General features: G+C 44.1%; 1 protein-coding gene across 1 annotated transcript in view; it reads right to left on the bottom strand.

Annotated features, from left to right (window-relative positions):
* Positions 1 to 3,324: 3,324 nt before the first annotated feature.
* LOC137260906 (uncharacterized) overlaps positions 3,325 to 22,921 on the bottom strand; it is a 91,695-nt gene continuing 72,098 nt past the window's right edge. The window contains exons 36-45 of the mRNA XM_067798444.1: positions 21,414 to 21,584; positions 20,752 to 20,916; positions 19,159 to 19,365; positions 17,613 to 17,810; positions 9,371 to 9,556; positions 8,292 to 8,435; positions 7,799 to 8,139; positions 4,861 to 4,966; positions 3,603 to 3,688; positions 3,325 to 3,363 (exon numbers count right to left, since the gene is read on the bottom strand). Of these exons, the coding sequence (XP_067654545.1) occupies positions 3,325 to 3,363; positions 3,603 to 3,688; positions 4,861 to 4,966; positions 7,799 to 8,139; positions 8,292 to 8,435; positions 9,371 to 9,556; positions 17,613 to 17,810; positions 19,159 to 19,365; positions 20,752 to 20,916; positions 21,414 to 21,584 (1,643 nt within the window). The remainder of the gene's footprint in view (positions 3,364 to 3,602; positions 3,689 to 4,860; positions 4,967 to 7,798; positions 8,140 to 8,291; positions 8,436 to 9,370; positions 9,557 to 17,612; positions 17,811 to 19,158; positions 19,366 to 20,751; positions 20,917 to 21,413; positions 21,585 to 22,921) is intronic.

Here is a 22,921-nt window from a genome sequence, read left to right as displayed (position 1 = left end):
GGATGGATAAGGGCCAATATTATTTCAATTACACTATCTTGCAGTTTCCGTCCACTGGTCTCATTCGTTAAACATTTTAAAAGTGGATATCTGTCTCTGCCCCTAGTAGGCCTGGACAATTGGCTTGTATCAGCAGTAAGTCCAGCGTGGACAGTGGCTTTACACGTATATCCCTGTAAGTCCGTTGGAGGCAACGGACTGTTCGTCTGTAAATTAAGTGTGGCGTGAACGGAGGATATAAATGTCTATAACAATAAATCCTGTCTAGACAGTAGACATAAAAAGGTATAAATATTACCCGATCTACACAGTGGACATGAATGTCCATCCCAATAGGCCCGGTGTGGACAGATTTACATCTGTTCACATTGTCCCCAAGAGAAGTGACGATAGTTGAGCTTGTACGACCGAGATGAAAGCAGCATAGCGGCATGTTGATACGGAGGGATGTCAAACAGTAGTGAACCTCACCACGACAATGACATAACTGGAGCTGATATTATGTTTGATTTTTCTACATAATTTCTGTCAACTCAAGCAAACTGATTTGCTGTGCACCTGCCTCACGATTCCCATTTTGGTTGACTTTAGAACCGGGTACTACTCTTATAAAACCGGGTACTACTACTTTAAAACCGGGTACTACTACTTTAAAACCGGATACTACTACTTTAAAACCGGGTACTACTCCCAAAATCAAAAAGCGCAAAATCGACAATAAATGCATCACAAATTACAGGAAACAAAGTATGCATGAAACATTATGTGTGTTTTAGGTAGGTAGAAGTCCGCTTAAAGCAACCTTATGGATTATACTAAAGCGATTTGAAACTATAATCTCTTGTTACAGTGAGTCCCCGCTTCATGTTTACTGAAAGAGCTTGTTTTGGAGACACTACCCGCCATCTTCCAGATGACTTCACTATAAGGACATAACTGACTGTACATAATGTTTTCACTATTCTTACATGGTGCCAACGGTTCAAGCTAAATACTAAATGGTCAGCTCCTAATATACTGCAAACATTGCAAGCTTCAATATCTGGTCATAACAGTGTTTCTGAAAGATTAGAGCGTGAGTGTCCTTAAAAATACGGCCCCTGTCTAAATCTAAATCAAGCATTGCTGTAATCCAAATATTTGTCTGCTGATTATGACGGGAATAAATTCAATATCATTCTGAACATATGATATCATCTGAAGACATATCATTATTCAAGAGGTACCAAATGACATCGTTTTCTTTACCTGGAATTATTTTATTTTAATAATATCATACCCCAATGTGTGATGAGGTAGGTAGAAGTTCGCTAAAATCAAACTATATTTAAATATATTAATGTGCATAAAAAAGCAATTTGAAACTACAATCTCTCGTTAATGTGAGCGCCCCTTCATGTACATTGAAACATAACAGTGTTTCTGAAAGATTAGAGCATGAGTGTCCTTAAAAATACGACCCCTGTCTAAATCTAAATCAAGCATTGCTGTAATCCAAATATTTGTCTGCTGATTATGACGGGAATAAATTCAATATCATTCTGAACATATGATATCATCTGAAGACATATCATTATTCAAGAGGTACCAAATGACATCGTTTTCTTTACCTGGAATTAATTTATTTTAATAATATCATACCCCAGTGTGTGATGAGGTAGGTAGAAGTTCGCTAAAATCAAACTATATTTAAATATATTAATGTGCATAAAAAAGCAATTTGAAACTACAATCTCTCGTTAATGTGAGCGCCCCTTCATGTACATTGAAACATAACAGTGTTTCTGAAAGATTAGAGCGTGAGTGTCCTTAAAAATACGACCCCTGTCTAAATCCAAATCAAACATTGCTGTAATCCAAATGTTTGTCTGTTGATTATGACGGGAATAAATTCAACATCATTCTGAACATATGATATCATCTGAAGACATATCATTATTCAAGAGGTAATAAAATGACATATCGTTTTCATTTAATGCATTTATTTGACAAATATTATTATCTCGCGAACCACATTACCTACATAAATTTATGTGAAACTTTGAATATGGCTTTCCTATTGATACCTGCACAATAAACGGAAACTTTTCAAACATTAAACATCGGGAATATAGTTAGGCTAACTACTTTCTGACATCACCTCGTATCAGCGACTAAAGGACTGTTTGTGAACCAGCGCTAACAATCATACCTACTTAGGTCGGTGTACTTCATTGCCGAAAGCAAATAGATTGTTGATACACACACGAGACCTTTTCCTAATCTCTGCACAGTCGCTTTACTGTACACACGTTTACAATCTCACTTTACCATCCATAGATATTTTAACACATTTCGAATTTAAGTTTGGAACATTAGGATTGTAGTATAATAATAGATGAGTCTCTCAGGGGAAACCGTTGTCTCCTCTTCATCTGCTGAATATACACACACCAGCAGCTCAGGCCTAGGATTGGCAGGAGGATCGATCAATGGACAGTTTTGTTGACCTGGGAACAACTGTGATTGGCTGGCTGACCAATGATCAGCTGCCAGTGGCACTGATTAATCACTGCGATTTGCCCTCAGATCGGTGAGCTATTGTGAGTCCCCGAAAAATGTATATGCCGCAGTGGCTATCTGTTAATGCCTGTGATTGGGCAGTTATGTAACCCAGGTAACGGCGCCACTAGGCGTCCAGCACTACGGTTGATGCAAATTGGATACAGTCAACACTAGGGTCGGTGCGTGTAATGCAGAGCTGTATGGGGCTGTAGATCTAGATCGAAGTGACCATCCAATCAACGCTAGTGAATGGCCAAGTCCGATATTCAGTTCAGACTCCACAAGTCCCATATGGAAGACTCCACGCTACAAACGCGACTTTCGAACTTCAAAACACAAGAGGCAACCGCCAGAAAACACCGGATGTGACGTCACATACAATATCTTAACCAGCAGATAATGATGCGAAATACCTATATTCATTACGGTTATTCACCATCTGGTTACCTTACCGTGGTCTTCTGATGCGAGCATGTCTCAACAACACAAGGGGAGACTACCACGACACGTCTGCAAAACACCCGGCGCGTACATATACAGGCATGTCCGAAACGGACATGACGACTGCTAGGCAACACTACTTAGACGAAACACACAAGTACTGCACATGCATACTGTACCTACGAGTGCAGTGGCGTACACATGTTTCTATATACACAGTAACATGTAGCTCTAGTACGGCTAGTATATACACTGGCAACCTCCGTGCTTGTCTATCAACCCTGACAATTAGTCGTCAGAGTTATTCCCCTTCCTGCAGGGGTTTGTGGCATAGAGGCGTTAGGTCAGATAGTCGGGGTCACACTGGTAGATGTCCAGCTGCAAGAACATGGAAGCAGAACATTCAGTAAGTATACTACAAGTTTCCACAGTGAAAGCAAAAGTGCATATTAAAGTAAACTCTTAAGCAGAGTGGGAAATTATGACAGAAAGTTGTAGGCCCATAGCTACAACAATAGCAAACTTATATTAACCTTTCAGTTGAAAGAAGTAAACCTATCTAGGTCTATTTTCACTACATACATATCACGGCCATGTAGGTTTGTCTACACACATACCATGGTGATTTCGCCCATGAAGTTCCTAGTTCGCGTGAGGTCAGTACCAAGGGTCACCCCACACTCCATGATGCTACTCTTGGGAGCTGAAAAAACAAAAAATGGTTTTGTTTCATATTGTTTAGATCCGATAACTCGTAAACGAGATATTTTAACACGAGTCGTGTAAAAACATAAAAAACACATTAGCCATGTTTAATAACGTCCAAACACATTAGCCAAGTTTGATATCTGACAAACACATTAGCCAAGTGTGATATCCGACAAGCACATTAGCCAAGTTTGATATCTGACAAACACAATAGCCAAGTTTGATATCCGACAAACACATTAGCCAAGTTTGAGATGCGACAAACACATTAGTCAAGTGTGATATCCGACAAACACATTAGCCAAGTTTGAGATGCGACAAACACATTAGCCAAGTGAGATATCCGACAAACACATTAGCCAAGCGTGATATCCGACAAACACATTAGCCAAGTGTGAGATCCGACAAACAGATCAGCCAAGTTTGAGATCCGTCAAACACATTAGCCAAGTGTGATATCCGACAAACACATTAGCCAAGGTTGAGATCCGACAAACACATTAGCCATGTCAGTGACATTACGTATGTTTGAAACTGCTAGAGAAGTGGTTTGTACAGGACGCCGAACTGTGTGTACTTTTGTGAAGTTGTACAAAAATACGAAGGCAGAAAAGAAATACCGATCTTAAAAATGAGATTATATAGCACTATAAACAGACAAGCTACGGCGTAGGAACTAAGTCAGCGGGCGGATATAACAACATACATAGACAGGCTTGGGTGTAGGATCGAAGTTAGTGGACGGACAAAACAACATACATAGACAGACTTGGGTGTAGGATCGAAGTTAGTGGACGGATATAACAACATACATAGACAGACTTGGGTGTTGGATCGAAGTTAGTGGATGGATATGTCAACATACATAGACAGACTTGGGTGTTGGATCGAAGTAAGTGGGTGGACATAACAACATACATAGACAGTCTAGGCTGTAGGATCGAAGTAAGTGGGTGGACATAACAACATACATGACAGTCTAGGGTATAGGATCGAAGTAAGTGGGTGGACATAATAACATACATAGACAGACTAGGCTGTAGGTCAGGGTGTGTTAAATTTAGGACGGTGCAAGTCTTAAACATTCAGTCAGATGACTATTATGCACATCAGTCCTTCACACACGTCCTGACACTCAGTAACTCACTAACTTACTCACTCACTCACCCAATGTATGGCTGAAGAACCTGGTCTTGTCCGACTTGATGATGCCGACCATTGTGTTGCCGTTGTACATCAGGATCACATCCTTCCAGTCTGAGAGAGGGAACCCCTGCAGGATTGACCCACGTGTATAACTACCACATCTTACAGTAGAAACCGCAACAGCCATCATGTGTAAATTATTGGAAGGTCTTTATATTCAGTTCAGTAATGTAATGACAGGTTTTGATTGTGATACTTGTGACTGAGGTCTTGGAATTGGTGATGGTGACGAGCACTCCTTATACTGACAGGACAGACGACACAAATGACTTACATCATGATTTTACTTGGCACCAACAAGGTTACATTATTTGATTTGATTACTGGAAGCTCTTTCAACTGGGAAAGGCATACAGAAAAGTGCGGTATAAATGTGTTCTTACTGACAACTAATGTAAACGTTCCTGTATCTAAAACACAAAATATCTGGGCATTACCTGCAAGGTTACATTGAATACTTAATATTTGCAATTGTGATTTTTAAGAACTTCTTTAGAAGGTTAAGAAAACCAAACATAGTTACCCTTATTTGTGAAGTACCAGTTTTTAAATAACAATATAACAATATTAGAAGCTCCACTCGGTTGTTGGGGAAAAGATAATTCATTGTGTACGTGGTGTAACTCGTCTTGTGCTGACGGTGAATTTCACAATCTATTTCGTTCTCAAACCTCTACTATGCTCAGTTCAAGCGTGGGTTCATTTTACAACTTGTCAATAACCTTGCATTTGTGCAACTCGAGTATATTGAACATCGTGGAAGTAACAACCGTGTCAGATATCAACAAGAATGTATTGACATAACTGTCAAATATTTTCACGTAGTACTGCTAACAGTCATGGCTGCAGTTAGAGGACATTCGGAATACTGGGGACATGGTGGGAGAGCCGTCTAAAGCGCCAGGTTAGTGATCCAGCCAGCTTGGTGACAGAGTCGAGCTCACCCTTGACCGGGTATATAAACCTAAAGTGTGCTTCTCACTATATATTAGGTCATCTCTTGTTTTCCCAGAATAACCGCATTTGAGGCTTTTGTTGTGGGGGACAGGCTTTACTTTTCGTTAGTAAGACCGCTTCCCAGGTTTTACTTTTCCTAACTTTATATGAACATCAACATTCAAATGAGTGTTTGAAATCAACTGAAAAATATCGTTCAAGATTAAACTCACAATATAAATGTTTTCACTAGCGGGATCCGCAAATCACACATCCGTAGGCAGACTGTCTACCGCACGGCCACCGGGGAGAAAGTGGTAGAGTTAAATTATCTACTTACAGTTACTGTCATTAAATTGATTTTACGCGCGCTTCAGTTATTGTTATGTAGCTTCATTAAATATACTACCGACAAGAAATAAGGGAACTAATGAAATAATAGCGACTTTGAAACTGCTTGAAATATCCACTAAATCAATTTTAGGCGTCAAGTTCAATATCTGGTGTGTCCACCATGTTGGGCAACACATTCACGGCACCTTGATGGCATGCTGTTAATCAATTTCCGGATGGTTGCCCGTGGTATTGCCCGCCATTCCTCTTGGAGAGCTGCACCTAGCTGGGCCAGGTTGGCGGGTCCTGGGTCCCTGGCGTACACCCTTCGACCAAGAACGTCCCAGAGATGTTCAATTGGGGACAGGTCTGGGGACTTAGAGGGCCAGTCCAATGTCTGGATACCTTCTTATGGAAGATAAGCGGAGACATTTCGGGCCCGATGTGGTCTGGCATTATCATCTTGGAATACAAAATTTCGGCCGATAACTCTAGCCAATGCAGCCACAACAGGACGCAATATTTGGTCAACGTATCGCTGACCAGTCATGGCTCCGTTAATGATGACCAAATCTGATCGTCTGTCATGTGTAATCCCACCCCACACCATGACACACATATACCTCCATATCGATCATGGTCAAGAATTGCTGCTCTGGCATATCGCTCCCCGCTCCGACGCCAACAACGTTTTCTGCCATCTGTGAATCATCAGAGAACATGGTGTAACGCCAGTGGCGCATAGCCCGCCCCTGATGCTGCATAGCCCATGCCAATCTTTGGCGCTTATGGTGAGCTGGAAGGGTGACACCCTTAAAAGTCCGTCTTGCTTTCAGACGAGCTTGATAGAGTCGGTTTTTAACGGTTGAGGTTGAAATGCGTCTTCCAGTGAGTGTGCAGAATTCTCAATTGATGGCAGGGGCCGATTTAAACCTATCGCGTAGAGCAATTAACGTAATGAGACGATCCTGTCGTGGTGTCGTTGATTTTGGTCTACCACGCCCAGGTCTCGTTGCAACCCCACCCGTTTGACGGTACTTATCCCACAGGCGTGAAATTACACTTTTTGATTTACCAATCTGCCGGGCAACTTCACATAATGAGTCCACCCAGCTGTGAAGGGGTACCTCTTAAGGATGGGAAAGCCACATTGTATGATCCCCAGGGGGTTGAGATTGATAACTGACATTGATTGATCGACGAGAAGGTGATCTGGATATTGGCGGTATGTAAATAAAAATAACAATTAACTCAGCAGTTTTGTGCGCAATGCCCAAACACCATCGTACTTGGTACACAGCTTCCACATCTAATTGTGTGGTGTTTCAAACGTTTTCCTGTCCACAGTATCTTGTTTCAGGTTCTTTCAGTAAACTTCAGATCACATCCTTTTCTAAATGCATTTGAGATTTCTGATACCTACTCTTTAGGATTCACAGGTGATTACTGAGGTAACTATCAGGGAGCCGAGTGAGTTAGGTGTGGGCACCTCATATCGGCATGTATGTTTATATCATCCGTGAAAGACGTGAGCGGTATGTATGTATGTATGTCCGTGTATACCATTTGGAAACCGGCGGAGTAGCGTGTAGGCGCTATGGGCGTTATGGACTTCTGTTCTAAAACTTACCTGTGTTGCCATGGTAACTGAGTGCGTAGTTCCTACCCATGACGTTATTTCAAACACCAGGTGTCTATTCTCCAGGGCTATTACTAGGTTTTCTTTGCCGTTACAGTCGGTGCCGGAGACAAGCACTTGTCTGGTAGGGTCCATCTGGGCGGCCTCCCTGTACCTCAGAAACAACACCTGTGGGTTTTGTGGAGTCGCAGCTGCTGTGGTCAAGTCAACATCAATCCGGCCCTGGCCAAACTGGGCGATGCCGCCTTGAAACCTCATGTTAGAAGCTCTGACCCAAGAAGTAGAATTGATGAAGGCTTCATCAAATACCACAAACGCTTGAGGACTGCAGTCTGAAAGGAGTTGGGAGGAGATTCAGAGGCTGGTCCGAGGGGAGGGGTAGAGGTGGCATGTAATCGGGACAACGAGGGACTGTGACACAGTGAAAATGTTAAGAGCAATGATTCGAGACAAAAGTCAAAATAGACAGCACGAAGGTTGTTACCATGGTTTCGTCGCTTCATGCATGCACATTCCAGGATGCTGAATTCTGTTCCGTTTGGACAATCGGCGGAGAGCCATCCATTCTGACCTCCATCTATCTGGAACTTGGAGGAGTCACCCCACACTGGCAGCTTGTCACAGACCCCTGTCGCAGAATATACAGCGTTAATATCTGCCACACACACCCATTTCTCACAGCCATCTGCCACAGAACACTCTTCAATAACATCTTCATATCTGCCACACAGACCCGTGTCACAGGACACAACCATAATACCTTCATATCTGAAACACAACCCCATCTCTCACAGCCACCTGTCACAGGACACACAACGATAATACCTTCATATCTGACACACAGATCCATCTCTCACAGCCACCTGTCACAGGACACACAACGATAATACCTTCATAACTGACACACAGATCCATCTCTCACAGACACCTGCCACAGGACACACAACGATAATACCTTCATATCTGACACACAGACCCATCTCTCACAGACACCTGTCACAGGACACACAACGATAATACCTTCATATCTGATACACAGACCCATCTCTCACAGACATCTGTCACAGGACACACAACGATAATACCTTCATATCTGACACACAGACCCATCTCTCACAGACACCTGTCACAGGACACACAACGATAATATCTTCATATCTGACACACAGACCTATCTCTCACAGACACCTGTCACAGGACACACAACGATAATACCTTCATATCTGACACACAGACCCATCTCTCACAGACACCTGTCACAGGACACACAACGATAATACCTTCATATCTGACACACAGACCCATCTCTCACAGACACCTGTCAAAGGACACACAACGATAATATCTTCATATCTGACACACAGACCCATCTCTCACAGCCACCTGTCACAGGACACACAACGATAATATCTTCATATCTGACACACAGACCCATCTCTCACAGCCACCTGTCACAGGACACACAACGTTAATATCTTCATATCTGCCACATACACAAGTACACACCACACGTTCCAGATGGTTCACTTGCCGGTATCATCAACATGTATATACATGACTTACCTGTTCCGAAGCAGGATGAAGGACAGTGGTCCTGGCAGTTGAAATCCGGCTTGCAACCTCGGGTAGTGTATCTGTACCCTTCTGGACAGCATTCCGCCGCCGCCCTTCCGTTGGAGTCACAGGACCAGAAGCCACGACAGTTTCCGTCCATGGCATAACTCAGCACGTTCCCCGACCGACATTTCTCTGAAACACAGAGACACACCACATAAAGACAAGACACTATATCTGTAATATACCAGGACACCACACCAGTAACATGCCACAACAGCATATCGGTAACATACCAGGACAAAGCATCAGTAACACACCAGAACAAAACATCAGTAACATACCAGGACAAAACATCAGTAACATACCAGGACACCACATCAGTAACATACCACGACAAAACATCAGAAACGTACCAGGACACCACATCAGTAACATACCAGGACACCACACCAGTAACATACCAGGACAAAACATCAGCAACATACCAGGACAAAACATCAGTAACATACCAGGACACCACACCAGTAACATACCAGGACACCACATCAGTAACATACCAGGACAAAACATCAGTAACATACCAGGACACCACATCAGTAACATACCAGGACAAAACATCAGTAACATACCAGGACACCACATAAGTAACATACCAGGACACCACACCAGAAACATACCAGGACACCACATCAGCAACATACCAGGACAAAACATCAGTAACATACCAGGACACCACATCAGTAACATACCAGGACAAAACATCAGTAACATACCAGGACACCACATCAGTAACATACCAGGACACCACATCAGTAACATACCAGGACACCACATCAGTAACATACCAGGACACCACATCAGAAAAGTATCAGGACACCACACCAGTAACATGCCACAACAGCATATCGGCAACATACCAGGACAAAACATCAGTAACATACCAGGACAAAACATCAGTAACATACCAGGACAAAACACCAGTAACATACCAGGACACCACATCAGTAACATACCAGGACACCACATCAGTAACAAACCAAGACAAAACATCAGTAACATACCAGGACACCACATCAGGAACATACCAGGACAAACATCAGTAACATACCACGACACCACATCAGTAACATACCAGGACACCACATCAGCAACAAACCAGGACAAAACATCAGTAACATACCAGGACACCACCTCAGTAACATACCAGGACAAAACATCAGTAACATACCAGCACACCACATCAGAAACGTACCAAGACACCACACCAGCAACATGCCATAACAGCACACCGGTAACATACCAGGACAAAACATCAGTAACATACCAGGACAACACATCAGTGACATCCCAGGACATCACACCAAGAACATACCACAACAGCATATCGGTAACATACCAGGACACCACATCAGTAACAAACCAGGACACCACAAAAGTAACATACCAGGACACCACATCAGCAACATACCAGGACAAAACATCAGTGACATACCAGGACAAAACATCAGCAACATACCAGGACAAAACATCAGTAACATACCAGGACACCACATCAGAAACATACCAGGACAAAACATCAGTAACATACCAGGACAAAACATCTGTAACATACCAGGACACCACATCAGTAACATACCAGGACAAAACATCAGTAACATACCAGGACACCACACCAGCAACATGCCACAACAGCATATCGGCAACATACCAGGACAAAACATCAGTAACATACCAGGACAACACATCAGTAACATACCAGGACACCACATCAGTAACACACCAAGACAAAACATCAGTAACATACCAGGATACCACGTCAGGAACATACCAGGACAAAACATCAGTAACATACCAGGACACCACATCAGGAATACCAGGAGAAAACATCAGTAACATACCAGGACACCACATCAGTAACATACCAGGACACCACATCACGAACGTACCAGGACACCACACCAGTAAACATGCTACAACAGCATATCGGTAACATACCAGGACAAAACATCAGTAACACACCAGGACAAGACATCAGTAACATACCAGGACACCACATCAGCAACATACCAGGACAAAACATCAGTAACATACCAGGACAAAACATCAGGAACATGCCACAACAGCATATCGGTAACATACCAGGACAAAACATCAGTAACACACCAGAACAAAACATCAGTAACATACCAGGACACCACACCAGTAACGTACCAGGACACCACACCAGTGACATGCCACAACAGCATATCGGTTACATACCAGGACAAAACGTCAGTAACATACCAGGACACCACATCAGTAACAAACCAGGACACCACACCAGTAACATACCAGGACACCACATCAGAAACGTACCAGGACACCACATCAGTAACATACCAGGACACCACACCTGTAACGTACCAGGACACCACACCAGTGACATGCCACAACAGCATATCGGTAACATACCAGGACAAAACATCAGTAACATACCAGGACACCACATCAGAAACATACCAGGACACCACATCAGTAACATTCCAGGACAAAAAATCAGCAACATACCAGGACACCACATCAGTTATGTTACTGATCAGTAACATACCAGGACAAAACATCAGCAACATACCAGGACACCACATCAGTAACATACCAGGACAAAACATCAGTAACATTCCAGGACAAAACATCAGTAACATACCAGGACACCACATCAGCAACATACCAGGACACCACATCAGTAACATACCAGGACACCACATCAGTAACATACCAGGACACCATATCAGTAACATACCAGGACACCACATCAGAAACGTACCAGGACACCACACCAGTAACATGCCACAACAGCATATCGGTAACATACCAGGACAAAACATCAGTAACAAACCAGGACACCACACCAGTAACATACCAGGACACCACATCAGAAACGTACCAGGACACCACATCAGTAACATACCAGGACACCACACCTGTAACGTACCAGGACACCACACCAGTGACATGCCACAACAGCATATCGGTAACATACCAGGACAAAACATCAGTAACATACCAGGACACCACATCAGAAACATACCAGGACACCACATCAGTAACATTCCAGGACAAAAAATCAGCAACATACCAGGACACCACATCAGTTATGTTACTGATCAGTAACATACCAGGACAAAACATCAGCAACATACCAGGACACCACATCAGTAACATACCAGGACAAAACATCAGTAACATTCCAGGACAAAACATCAGTAACATACCAGGACACCACATCAGCAACATACCAGGACACCACACCAGTAACATACCAGGACACCACATCAGTAACATACCAGGACACCATATCAGTAACATACCAGCACACCACATCAGAAACGTACCAAGACACCACACCAGCAACATGCCATAACAGCACACCGGTAACATACCAGGACAAAACATCAGTAACATACCAGGACAACACATCAGTGACATCCCAGGACATCACACCAAGAACATACCACAACAGCATATCGGTAACATACCAGGACACCACATCAGTAACAAACCAGGACACCACAAAAGTAACATACCAGGACACCACATCAGCAACATACCAGGACAAAACATCAGTGACATACCAGGACAAAACATCAGCAACATACCAGGACAAAACATCAGTAACATACCAGGACACCACATCAGAAACATACCAGGACAAAACATCAGTAACATACCAGGACAAAACATCTGTAACATACCAGGACACCACATCAGTAACATACCAGGACAAAACATCAGTAACATACCAGGACACCACACCAGCAACATGCCACAACAGCATATCGGCAACATACCAGGACAAAACATCAGTAACATACCAGGACAACACATCAGTAACATACCAGGACACCACATCAGTAACACACCAAGACAAAACATCAGTAACATACCAGGATACCACGTCAGGAACATACCAGGACAAAACATCAGTAACATACCAGGACACCACATCAGGAATACCAGGAGAAAACATCAGTAACATACCAGGACACCACATCAGTAACATACCAGGACACCACATCACGAACGTACCAGGACACCACACCAGTAAACATGCTACAACAGCATATCGGTAACATACCAGGACAAAACATCAGTAACACACCAGGACAAGACATCAGTAACATACCAGGACACCACATCAGCAACATACCAGGACAAAACATCAGTAACATACCAGGACAAAACATCAGGAACATGCCACAACAGCATATCGGTAACATACCAGGACAAAACATCAGTAACACACCAGAACAAAACATCAGTAACATACCAGGACACCACACCAGTAACGTACCAGGACACCACACCAGTGACATGCCACAACAGCATATCGGTTACATACCAGGACAAAACGTCAGTAACATACCAGGACACCACATCAGTAACAAACCAGGACACCACACCAGTAACATACCAGGACACCACATCAGAAACGTACCAGGACACCACATCAGTAACATACCAGGACACCACACCTGTAACGTACCAGGACACCACACCAGTGACATGCCACAACAGCATATCGGTAACATACCAGGACAAAACATCAGTAACATACCAGGACACCACATCAGAAACATACCAGGACACCACATCAGTAACATTCCAGGACAAAAAATCAGCAACATACCAGGACACCACATCAGTTATGTTACTGATCAGTAACATACCAGGACAAAACATCAGCAACATACCAGGACACCACATCAGTAACATACCAGGACAAAACATCAGTAACATTCCAGGACAAAACATCAGTAACATACCAGGACACCACATCAGCAACATACCAGGACACCACATCAGTAACATACCAGGACACCACATCAGTAACATACCAGGACACCATATCAGTAACATACCAGGACACCACATCAGAAACGTACCAGGACACCACACCAGTAACATGCCACAACAGCATATCGGTAACATACCAGGACAAAACATCAGTAACAAACCAGGACACCACACCAGTAACATACCAGGACACCACATCAGAAACGTACCAGGACACCACATCAGTAACATACCAGGACACCACACCTGTAACGTACCAGGACACCACACCAGTGACATGCCACAACAGCATATCGGTAACATACCAGGACAAAACATCAGTAACATACCAGGACACCACATCAGAAACATACCAGGACACCACATCAGTAACATTCCAGGACAAAAAATCAGCAACATACCAGGACACCACATCAGTTATGTTACTGATCAGTAACATACCAGGACAAAACATCAGCAACATACCAGGACACCACATCAGTAACATACCAGGACAAAACATCAGTAACATTCCAGGACAAAACATCAGTAACATACCAGGACACCACATCAGCAACATACCAGGACACCACACCAGTAACATACCAGGACACCACATCAGTAACATACCAGGACACCATATCAGTAACATACCAGGACACCACATCAGAAACGTACCAGGACACCACACCAGTAACATGCCACAACAGCATATCGGTAACATACCAGGACAAAACATCAGTAACATACCAGGACACCACATCAGTAACATACCAGGACACCACATCAGTAACATACCAGGACACCACATCAGTAACATACCAGGACAAAACATCAGTAACATACCAGGACACCACATCAGAAACGTACCAGGACACCACACCAGTGACATGCCACAACAGCATATCGGTAACATACCAGGACAAAACATCAGTAACATACCAGGACACCACATCAGTAACATACCAGGACAAAACATCAGTAACATACCAGGACAACACATCAGTCACATATAAGGACACCACATCAGTAACATACCAGGACACCACATCAGAAACGTACAAAGACACCACACCAGCAACATGCCACAACAGCATACCGGTAACATACCAGGACAAAACATCAGTAACATGCCGAGACACATCAGTAACATACCAGGACAAATCAATAACATGCCAGGACACCACATCAGTAACGTACCAGGACACCATTTTTGTAATTTACCATGACGCCATATCTGTAATATACCAGTACACCATACAAGTAACATACCAGGTCACGATACTAGGAACATAGCAGGACACAATACCAGTAACATAACAAGACACAATACCAGTAACATAACAAGACACAATACCAGTAACATAACAGGACACAATACCAGTAACATAACAGGACACCATGCCAGTAACGTACCAGGTCACGATACCAGTAACATACCAGGACACAATACAGTAACATACGAGTGTTGGCTGAAAAGTTCTCAGCCTTAGTGGTTTTTCCCCACCAGGCAGAGACAGGTGTTTGCCACCAATGAGGACAATCATTTAGTGAATCATAGACACAAGAACTACAAACATACTAATAGTTTTATCTCAACTACAGCTCTTTTGGTAAACCTACCCTCTGAAATCATCAGAAATGGACAAAACTGAATACAGGGCAGTCATCAAGTACTTGCAAAAGAAAGGGATGTCCCCAACACAGATACATGCTGACATGGTCTCCACTCTAGGGGATCATGCTCCTTCATTTCCACAGTAAAGAAGTGGGCTGCAGAATTTAAGCGTGGCAGACAAAGCCTTGATGATGACCTACGCTCAGGAAGGCCTTCAACAGCAACCACTCCAGAAAACATCACGCGAGTGCTCGATATGTTGATGGATGATCGACGATTGACTACTCGACATATTGTTAGTGTAGTGGGCATCTCTCATGAGAGGGTTGAGCATATTATCACCAACGAATTAGGAATGACTAAAGTTTTTGCAAGATGGGTGTCAAAGCTCTTGACAGCAGAACAGAAACGTGTCAGATTCCAGATGTCCGTTGACAATTTGCGTCGTTTTGAAGCAGATCCCGATGATTTTGTGGCACGATTTGTAACCATGCATGAGACCTGGATACATCACTTTCAACCAGAAACAAAACTACAGTCAAAACAGTGGAAGCATCCTGATTCACCAGCTCCGAAGAAAGCCAAGTCTGTTCCTTCAGCTGGAAAGGTGATGGCATCAGTCTTTTGGGATTCCAGGGGTATTCTGCTCATTGATTATCTTGAAAAAGGTCAAACTATCAACGGCAGATACTATGCTGATCTACTGAACCAGTTGCGAGAAGCAATCAAAGCCAAACGACGAGGGATGATCGCTAAAGGTGTCCTCTTCCACCAAGACAATGCGCCTGTTCACAAATCTGTGGTGGCCATGTCAACAATCCGCGATTGTGGCTTTGAACTCATTGACCATCCTCCCTATTCACCTGATTTGGCTCCTTCTGACTTCCACCTGTTCCCCCAAATGAAAAAGGAACTCGCCGGTCGCCATTTTGCAAGTAATGATGACGTCATTTCCGCTGTGACTGATTTTTTTTAGGGTAGCTGAAGAAGATTTCTTCCTGACCGGGATTCGGGCCTTGCAGCATCGCTGGCAAAAGTGTGTGAACTTGGAAGGGGACTATGTAGAAAAATAAATTACAAACGTGGACTTTGTAACTTTTTTTCACAGTGAGGCTTAGAACTTTTCAGCCAAGGCTCGTAACAGGGCACCATACCAGTAACATACCAGGAAACCATTTTAGTAACATACCAGGACACCACATTAGTAGCCTATCAGAACACCACATCAGTAACAACCCAGGGTATAATTTTAGTAACATAGCAGGAGACCATACCTGTAATACACCAGGACACCACATCAGTAACATACCAGGACACCATTTTAGTAACATACGAGACGACAATATCTGTAATATACTAGCACACCATACCAGTAACATAACAGGACACCATATCTCTAACATACCAGGGCACCATTCCATTAATATACCGTTACACAACCACACATCACTCTTTCTCTAGTCCATATAGGGTCGTGTGATCCTCATACTGTTACGGGACGGAAAGGCTTATGCTGGACTGCTCCATAAGATGGGTTAATGTCTGTTGTGCAAAACTGACAAACCTTGTGGATAACAGCTTCTTTATTACGAGTGTGCGACGTTTCGATACGGATTCTTGTAGCGTGGTCAAGCAGGAATGTCACACTCTCGTAATAAAGAAGCTGGTATCCATAAAGTCTGTCAATTTTGTACTTCCCAGCGTCTAAAACGCCACTCAGAGACGTTGCCTGTAGTGCAGCTTGGAACCTAGCTTCATGACAGGACTGGTCACACAAGGGACAGAGACACATCAGCTCTCTATACATGGACTACTTACCCATAGGACAGTCAACCTCCCAGACGTTGTTGCATCTACGGGTGAGCTGGTCCCAGTGATGTCCGAAGGGGCAGGTGCGATAAAGACCCCTCACCTCACCACCTGGACCATAGTAACACTGCAGGTACTTGTCACATGCAGTAGGGTGGTAGCGATACCCCACTCCACTTGCGTTGAAGACGTCGCTACAGAGCCCAACTGTTAGTAAGAACAAAATAGCATCAGACATGACACGGCCACTGATGTTGTTCGGGCAGGCTGTACAGGACCACAACCCACTCAGTGACTTACTACCTGGGTACTACCAGTGGAAAGATTCCATATTTCTGCGTTGCTAGGCTATCAGGTTAATATTTTCTGTGCATTGTTCCAGGCAGCGACTTATGATGGTTACCAGTTACTATGCCGTCTTGTTTCCATTGATGGATCATTATCCCTGTGTCTTCAAAATACGTTAGTATTAATGCTGTATTCTGAGGGAAGAAATTCATGACGTTTGTATTTTTTATGGTTGTGATCTAAGCTGAACTTGCAAGCTTTTCTATGAAATTAGGCTATTACTCCTCTGTAACCAGGGTCACATGTAGCATGTGTCTTTGTAGGTTAACGGATGATTATGTACTTTGCGTCTGACCGCATCACTTCAGTGATGAATTGACAGTAGGTGAATAACGCCTTTGTTAACACATGTGTGTGCCAGTCTGGGCCTACTCGTGTCTGTATGTGTGCCAGTCTGGGCCTACTCGTGTCTGTGTGTGCCATTCTGGGCCTACTCGTGTCTGTATGTGTGCCAGTCTGGGCCTACTCGTGTCTGTGTGTGTGCCAGTCTGGGCTTACTCGTGTCTGTGTGTGTGCCAGTCTGGGCCTACTCGTGTCTGTATGTGTGCCATTCTGGGCCTACTCGTGTCTGTGTGTGCCATTCTGGGCCTACTCGTGTCTGTGTGTGTGCCAGTCTGGGCCTACTCGTGTCTGTGTGTGCCATCCTGGGCCTACTCGTGTCTGTGTGTGTGCCATTCTGGGCCTACTCGTGTCTGTATGTGTGCCAGTCTGGGCCTACTCGTGTCTGTGAGTGCCATTCTGGGCCTACTCTAGTCTGTGTGTGTGCCATTCTGGGCCTACTCATGTCTGTGTGTGCCATTCTGGGCCTACTCGTGTCTGTGTGTGTGCCAGTCTGGGCCTACTCGTGTCTGTGTGTGTGCCAGTCTGGGCCTACTCGTGTCAGTATGTGTGCCATTCTGGGCCTACTCGTGTCTGTGTGTGTGCCAGTCTGGGCCTACTCGTGTCTGTGTGTGCCATTCTGGGCCTACTCGTGTCTGCTTATGTGTCTCTGTGTGTGCCCTACTATAACTGGGTGTGTCTGTTCTTGCTTTTCTCAGTGGGATCGTGTGTGTGTGCCTGCATGGGTCGGTGTGTGTGTGTCTGCATGTATGTGTGCCTGCATGTGTTGCTGTGTGCCCAAGTACGCCTGCATGTGTTGGTGTGTGCCCATGTGTGCCTGCCAAAGTGGGTTTGTGCCTTCTTGTGTCTGGGTGTATTACTACCTCACCTTGTGATAAAGGGCATGCCGGGACAGAGCAGGGGCTGTCTTTGATTTCAAAGGATTTCCCAAAACACGGTAATCCATTACCGGTCGGTCGGGGGTTGTCACAGCGCCGTTCCCTCCTCACAGTCCCCGTCACCAGTTCACCACAGGACGCTGAACAGCTCTCTCTGGTCCAGTTGCCCCACACACCCCAACCACCATTGACTGTACCTAGAAGACATGTCACCAATCATTATCTACATATCACCTACCAACAACTGCGTGATGTCAGCTATCAGTAGCTATATGTCAACCATCAACAGCTGCAAGATGTCAGCTATCAGTAGTTACGTGTCACATATCAACAGCTGCAAGATGTCAGCTATCAGTAGTTACTTGTCACCTACCAACAACTGCGTGATGTCAGCTATCAGAAGTTACGTGTCAATCATCAACAGCTGCAAGATGTCAGCTATCAGTAGCTACGTGTCACCCATCAACAGCTGCAAGATGTCAGCTATCAGTAGTTACGTGTCACCTACAAACAACTGCGTGATGTCAGCTATCAGAAGTTACGTGTCAATCATCAACAGCTGCAAGATGTCAGCTATCAGTAGTTACGCGTCACCCATCAACAGCTGCAAGATGTCAGCTATAAGTAGTTACTTGTCACCTACCAACAACTGCGTGATGTCAGCTATCAGAAGTGACGTGTCAATCATCAACAGCTGCAAGATGTCAGCTATCAGTAGTTACGTGTCACCCATCAACAGCTGCAAGATGTCAGCTATCAGTAGTTACTTGTCACCTATCAGCAGCTGCAAGATGTCAGCTATCAGAAGTGACGTGTCACCCATCAACAGCTGCAAGATGTCAGCTATCAGAAGTTACGTGTCACACATCAACAGCTGCAAGATGTCAGCTATCAGAAGTGACGTGTCACCCATCAACAGCTGCAAGATGTCAGCTATCAGTAGTTACGTGTCACCCATCAACAGCTGCAAGATGTCAGCTATCAGTAGTTACGTGTCACCCATCAACAGCTGCAAGATGTCAGCTATCAGTAGTTACTTGTCACCCATCAACAGCTGCAAGATGTCAGCTATCAGTAGTTACGTGTCACCCATCAACAGCTGCAAGATGTCAGCTATCAGTAGTTACGTGTCACCCATCAACAGCTGCAAGATGTCAGCTATCAGTAGTTACGTGTCACCCATCAACAGCTGCAAGATGTCAGCTATCAGAAGTGACGTGTCACCCATCAACAGCTGCAAGATGTCAGCTATCAGTAGTTACGTGTCACCCATCAACAGCTGCAAGATGTCAGCTATCAGAAGTGACGTGTCACCCATCAACAGCTGCAAGATGTCAGCTATCAGTAGTTACGTGTCACCCATCAACAGCTGCAAGATGTCAGCTATCAGTAGTTACTTGTCACCCATCAACAGCTGCAAGATGTCAGCTATCAGTAGTTACGTGTCACCCATCAACAGCTGCAAGATGTCAGCTATCAGTAACTACATGTCATTCATAACCAGTTGTCAAAGTTGAGCGTGTCATATTCTTAGACGCTGGAAAGATTAACATTACTATTAAAACCACGGCGTAGTGACTTACCATTGCATGACGATGGTGTGGGGCAGACATAGTCTCTCTGTTCAAACCCACGTCCACTACAGCTCGTTGTTGTGCATGTTCGTCGGCGAAACTGTGACAATGTCGCTGCTGCACAGCTCCCTGTGCACTGCGGCGTCCATGACGACCACTGGCCCCATTCTCCCCCTACAGTGAAAAGTGGCACAAATAACATGCAGGCGCATGTTTTGTCTTCTTTGTTCGCTCGTTATACTTTCAATGTGGTGTTCCGAAACAAGAATAGCTCCGGAACAACAAAAGTCCAGGGACACCTGTCATCAGAATAGCACGATGACAGTCACAGCCGGAATACCTGTGCTACCAGTGGATCAGGCAGTGTAACAGGTGTGGTACATGGCTATACTGCACGTGTATCACACACAGATCTCACACCTGCTTGTACAATCCAGATAATACAACAATCACTTGCCTGAAGGTGGCGCAACAATATATGTATCGGCGAGTGATATCACAATCACTCCTACCAGATCGTGATACAACAATCACACATAACTGGAGGTTTTACAATAATCACACATTCCTGAAGGGGATACAGCAAAACACGTACCTGGAGGTGATACCTGGAGGAGATACCTGGAGGAGATACAACAATCACATCTATCTGGAGGAGGTATATCAGTCACACCTACCTGTACACGGGTCGAGGGTGCAGACTGCATTTCTCTGTTCACTCGACTCCCCCGTGCAGGGCTGGGTCAGACACACTCGGGTTCTGTTCTCTACACCAAAGACTTGCCCTCCACACGTGGCTGAGCAGTACCGTCTCCAGAATGACCATTCTCCCCAACCTGCACCTGCAGTGATGCAATAATGATATCAACCAGTTTCTGGTTCAACAATCAACTGTCAATCGTGCCTGAACAATTAAACATGTCTGGTGCTGAAACAATCACTACCTATACATCCATACGTACTGGGAAGTGATACAGCAATCACACGTACATGCAGGTGATACAACAATACAAGTACCTTGAGGTTATATAACAATCATACATACTGGAGGATATACAACAATTACATATACCTGCAGGTGATACATCAATCACACCTACCCGCAGGTAATACAATCATATATACAATCCTGGAGGTAATACAACAATCACGCCTACCTGCAAGTGATACAACACTCACACACACAGGGGTGACACAACAATCACACATACCTGGAGATAATACAACAATCACACATACCTGCAGGTGATACAACAGTCACACATACCTGCAGGTGATACAACAATCAGACATACCTGCAGGTGATACAACAGTCTCACATACCTGGAGGTGGTACAACAACCACATGTACCTGGATATGATACAACAATACACATACATTGTGATGATAAAACAATCACACATACCTGCAGGTGATAAAACAATCACGCGTAGTAAGATGATACAACAATCACGCATACTGGAGGTGATGCAACAATCACACATGCTGGAGGTGATACAACAATCAGACATACCTGCAGGTGATACAACAGTCTTACATACCTGGAGGTGATACAACAGTCTTACATACCTGGAGGTGGTACAACAACCACATGTACCTGGATATGATACAATACACATACATTGTGATGATACAGCAATCACACGTACATGCAGGTGATACAACAATACAAGTACCTTGAGGTTATATAACAATCATACATACTGGAGGATATACAACAATTACATATACCTGCAGGTGATACATCAATCACACCTACCCGCAGGTAATACAATCATATATACAATCCTGGAGGTAATACAACAATCACGCCTACCTGCAAGTGATACAACACTCACACACACAGGGGTGACACAACAATCACACATACCTGGAGATAATACAACAATCACACATACCTGCAGGTGATACAACAGTCACACATACCTGCAGGTGATACAACAATCAGACATACCTGCAGGTGATACAACAGTCTCACATACCTGGAGGTGGTACAACAACCACATGTACCTGGATATGATACAACAATACACATACATTGTGATGATAAAACAATCACACATACCTGCAGGTGATAAAACAATCACGCGTAGTAAGATGATACAACAATCACGCATACTGGAGGTGATGCAACAATCACACATGCTGGAGGTGATACAACAATCAGACATACCTGCA

This window comes from Haliotis asinina, chromosome 14 (assembly GCF_037392515.1).
Source record: "Haliotis asinina isolate JCU_RB_2024 chromosome 14, JCU_Hal_asi_v2, whole genome shotgun sequence".
Classification (NCBI taxonomy): domain Eukaryota; kingdom Metazoa; phylum Mollusca; class Gastropoda; order Lepetellida; family Haliotidae; genus Haliotis; species Haliotis asinina.
Note: the sequence above shows the minus strand (reverse complement) of the source record. Positions and strands in the feature narration are given on the sequence as shown.